This window comes from Engraulis encrasicolus, chromosome 4 (genome assembly GCF_034702125.1).
Source record: "Engraulis encrasicolus isolate BLACKSEA-1 chromosome 4, IST_EnEncr_1.0, whole genome shotgun sequence".
NCBI lineage: Eukaryota > Metazoa > Chordata > Actinopteri > Clupeiformes > Engraulidae > Engraulis > Engraulis encrasicolus.
The window spans coordinates 51,474,936-51,479,935 of record NC_085860.1 but is presented as its reverse complement, the minus strand read 5'-3'; the positions used below and the strand labels follow the sequence as shown (position 1 = coordinate 51,479,935).

Below are 5,000 nucleotides of genomic sequence, written 5' to 3'. Positions count from 1 at the left end.
CTTTTTTAATTCGGTCACAAATATAGCCAACTGCTAGCTTGTCTTGGAAAAGTAGGAATCCCCTGGCGGACCACCTGAGCTCTGTCACGGACCACCAGTGGTCCCCGGACCACACTTTGAGAACCACTGCTGTAGCATCCTAGTTGCAACACCATAGACTACACTACACTACACACCAACCAACCAACCGCCATGTTCTCACTTTAGCCTCCATGTCAGCAATAGCACCTGTGGTTAGCTACAGGGCTTCCCTCTGCACTTTATAGTTAAAGCCACAAGGGCACAGGCAGTGTTGCCAGATTGGGCGGTTACCCACCCAATTGGGCTGCTTGGGATGGCAGTCTGCGGGTAAAAACAGGGAAAATTGGCCATATGAGGTTTTTTTCTGCAGTTTTATGCCCATAGAAATCAATGCAATTTCTTGAAATTGGGCGGACTTTAGCACTTCCTGGCGGTTTTTGAGCACCTTTTGGGCGGGATTTGATCAGACACATCTGGCAACACTGGGCACAGGGCAACCAACAGACAGCAACAAAAACCATCTTGACTCGATCCCCTAAAAAGATAATACAACTTTCATAATGCATAAAACTTTTTATTATGAATGTCATTTCTCAAGTTACCTAATTAGAAATATGATCTATTCACAGTGTTTGCTGAGGGTGTCATGTGACATTCCATATGAAACTACACGACATACCTTTTCCACAGATGATGGTCACATGTGTGGCTATCTGTGACGGTGTGCACTGTTATGTCGGCTAACCCCTTCCCCACCCACACTGACTAATGAGGCAGGCCAGGGAGTGATACGGTTCACTGAGCAGAAGCACAGAACAGAGGTGATGCAGTGTGTGTGTGTGTGTGTGCGCGCGCGCGCACGCGTGTGTGTGTGTGTGTGTGTGACTAGATGTGGTCACTCACCTCCTCTATGGCCATGCTGTGATGACTGTGTGTTTCCTGGTGCTTCAAAGGGTTACAGAAGTCAGCACAGAACAGAGGTGATGCAGTGTGTGTGTGTGTGTGTGTGTGTGTGTGTGTGTGTGTGTGTGTGTGTGTGTGTGTGTGTGTGTGTGTGTGTGTGTGTGTGTGTGTTTGGACTGTGTGTTTGGAACGTGATGACTGTGCTTCCTGGTGCTTCACAGTGTTGAATGATGAGGACGTGAGGAGGGGCCCCAAGAGTAATGTGTGTGTGTGTGTGTGTGTGTGTGTGTGTGTGTGTGTGTGTGTGTGTGTGTGTGTGTGTGTGTGTGTGTGTGTGTGTGTGTGTGTGTGTGTGTGTGTGTGTGTGGGGCTGACTTGGTGTGGTCATGTTTCCTGATGCAGAAGTGACATAACGTGTGTGTGTGTGTGTGTGTGTGTGTGTGTGTGTGTGTGTGTGTGTGTGTGTGTGTGTGTGTGTGTGTGTGTGTGTGTGTGTGTGTGTGTGTGTGTGGTGTGGTGTGACATACCGTATATACACTATATTGATGTGTGTGTGTGCCTGCGTGCGTGTGTGCCTGCGTGTGTGCCTGCGTGTGTGCGTGTGTGTGTGTGTGTGTGTGTGTGTGTGTGTGTGTGTGTGTGTGTGTGTGTGTGTGTGTGTGTGTGTGTGTGTGTGTGTGTGTGTGTGCGTGCCTGCGTATGTGTGTGCATGCGTGCGCGCGTGTGTGTGTTTCCTGGTGTCTCCCCTCCCAGGGCTACATGATGAAGAAGGGCCACAAGAGGAAGAACTGGACGGAGCGCTGGTTCCTGCTCAGGCCCTCCTCCATCTCCTACTACACCAGCGAGGACCTGGCCGAGAAGAAAGGGGACATCCTGCTGGACGGAAACTGCTGCGTGGAGGTCAGGATAGTGCAACACAACACACAGTCAAGTCAAGAGTAGGCCTACTTTTTTGTCAAAAATCTGTCTAACAGGGTTAGCACAGAAGTTTGAAATTACAGTACAGTACAGTCACTCAGTAGTACCAGAGAGAGTAGAGAGAGAGAGGTTCGATTGGCCCATTGTTTCCGGGTTCTATTATTGCAAGGGGGAGGGGGGGGGGAATCCCCCTTTAGGCAGACCTAGGCAGACCTAAGGACTGTTCTATTCAATGCTAGGAGTATTATGACACGCCCCTTTAGGCAGACCGGAACCTGGTCACGTTAGGTGCCCATAGAAACCTATTACATTGGCATATCTCTATATACTTAAAGAATCTCTGGTATTACATTGGCATATCTCTATATACTTAAAGAATCTCTGGTATTACATTGGCATATCTCTATATACTTAAAGAATCTCTGGTATTACATTGGCATATCTCTATATACTTAAAGCATCTCTGGTATTACATTGGCATATCTCTATATACTTAAAGAATCTCTGGTATTACATTGGCATATCTCTATATACTTAAAGCATCTCTGGTATTACATTGGCATATCTCTATATACTTAAAGAATCTCTGGTAGTAATACAGCAGCCACTCACTGGGAAGCTGCTGTGTGGAGGTCAGGACAGTTCAGCACAACACAGTACAGTACAACACAGTACAGTACAGCCACTCAGTAGTACTGTAGCAGCCACCTCTCAGCTATATCCTCCTCAAAGCCCCCCTAGAGCTCCCCAACGCCCCCTGGGGGGCTGTACCGCCCCTGTTGAGAAACACTGGTCTGGAGGGAAGCTGCTGTGTGGAGGTCAGGACAGTTCAGCACAACACAGCGCAGCGCAGCGCAGCATAGTGCAGTAGTACAGTCACTCACTGGTCACCATCCGCTGCTCTCACCAGGCAGGAAGCACTAGGTGTGCACCTCCAAAGAAACAAAAAAACAAAATACATGGTTGCTAGACAACCATATATGGATAAAAGGTGGTGGTCTCTCCAATGTTTTGCTCCATGTTTTGCTCCAAAAACTTAACTTTGAAGAAATGTTTCTTTATTATTTGTGAAATAAAAAGTGTAGCTGTCAGTAGGTCAGCAGTAACAAAATGTAGAGTGTAACATGCAGATCATGTTTAAGTCTTTTGAAGGCAGTGTTTAAATCTTTTGCCCTTTATCTACAAATTCATCAAATTGTAGTAGACATGGCTCCTCATCCTGTTCCAAGTTTTGGCAAAGGACGCGCTCAACTTCTTGGAAAAACGAAAGTCTTTGGGTGCGCGATAAAATGTATCAACTTAAGGAAGAAAAAACAAACACGTTTCGGCTATCAAGCCTTCATCAGTGCGTGGTGAAGGCTTGATAGCCGAAACGCGTTTGCTTTTTGGACATGGTGGTAATATAAATAAATAATGAGACGCAGTTTATGAGTGCAGATTTTTCTTCCTTAAGTCATCATCCTGTTCCCTCCTCAGCAGGCAGGAAGTGTGACTGATCACTATGGCCTCCGTGCTGCTCACCAGCGGAAGAGCCGTGTTGTATACTGTATACAAACTAATAACTGCTGATCTAGATTACACTGACATAATGACTGACTCATTACGTGACGTATTCCCACGAGACAACACATTACACGACTCATACTTGCTGCGAGATAAGACAGTACACGTGCTTAAGGAAATGAGTAATGTATGGTATGTACGTTACGTTTTGTTGACATAGTGCAGGGGTGGGGAACCTATGTCTCGAGGGCCGTTTCCGGCCCTTGAGGCCGTTTCATACGGCCCCCGATATAATTTGAATGTTCACATTAAATACCGGGTATGACATATTTTGTAAAGGAATCTTAGAAATTACATTTGCAATACAATTAAGCTACGTGTATATTCAGTGGACCTAGAGAAGGTGGGGTCTGTTTTAAAGGTGTCTGCCTTCAATATTGGCCTAAAGTGAAAGGGGAAATCCTGGTTTGTGTTCATAGTACGGCCATCGGAGGACTTTTTCCAGCCCTTGGAGGAATTTGAAATGGCCCCTCGAATGAAAAACTTTCCCCACCCCTGACATATTGTTTGCCCGTTCATGTACCTTATGTACTGTACCGTACATTAGAGTGTGGCTCGGGCTGTTTTTTTCTGTCCGAGCCCGGCCCTCAGCCGACAGAAAAGTGATCGACCCCGACCCGAGCCCGAGACTAATTAAAATGTTTGTGTCCGAACCCGTCCGAAGCCCGAGATCACTGTAATAACAACAGAACCTGTGCGCAAGCAAGATTTTCTATGTGGGCTCCTCCATACTCAGAATAGTACGTGATAAATAGCCAGGATAGGCAAAGACGTTAGGATGAGGCAATTTGCAGTAGCCTAATTTAGTTACGCACGCATAGTAAGTATAAACACACGCACACACACACACATATGTGACAGCGCACCTTATGTTTCTTTCGGTCACACTAATCAGAGATGTTGGGTGCGGTGATCAAATGCGTGGGAGGGGCGTGAGAGGATAAGAAAGGCGAAAACTAACGAATACATTTGGATGCAGTCAGCGCGGCTATCAAAGCATTTGTTACGTTACTGTTAGTGCAAATAAATCCCCGCGAGCCCCGCTCCTTGTCGCTGCCGCTCCTTGTCGTTAAGAAGGATAGGCTATAAGTTAACCCTGAAGAACAGTAGCCTGTTCGGCCCTCCAAGAGAATGTCATTTCCCCTGATGTCCATGCGGTCAATAGGCTTATAAAATGAGGAAAGGTTGCACGCGCATAGTTACAACTGTACAGTAAAAGTTACAACAAAAGAACCTACGTGAAGGACATGACATGTCACAGCGGACAAAATAACAGGAAACCTCTCCGCCCCTACCTTAGAATACTCCACGTAGCGTGTGCGTCTTCTTAGTTATCCATATTATGCTCCTTGCTAGCCCATGCTGGAAATGTAATCCTTGGCGACCAATGCAGTGACAAACTTCGTCATTTTATGTTCAATATTCAAGACAGCCTCGAAGGCATGCTAAAACATGGCCTACACTAGGCCTACAACAAAAGACCATGTGTTCACTGACAACTGTTGATTTGGCGCTTATTAAGAAAGCAAGTTGACTCTGCATCCCTGGCTGCTCGGCTGACTCGGAGTGAGCGTCCATGTTGCCACTGGTAACTG

The 5,000-nt window shown here is 46.5% G+C and overlaps 1 protein-coding gene across 1 annotated transcript in view; it reads left to right on the top strand.

Moving 5' to 3' along the window:
• swap70b (switching B cell complex subunit SWAP70b) overlaps positions 1–5,000 on the top strand; it is a 57,281-nt gene that overhangs the window by 21,298 nt on the left and 30,983 nt on the right. The window contains exon 5 of the mRNA XM_063197663.1: positions 1,678–1,824. Within this exon, the coding sequence (XP_063053733.1) occupies positions 1,678–1,824 (147 nt within the window). The remainder of the gene's footprint in view (positions 1–1,677; positions 1,825–5,000) is intronic.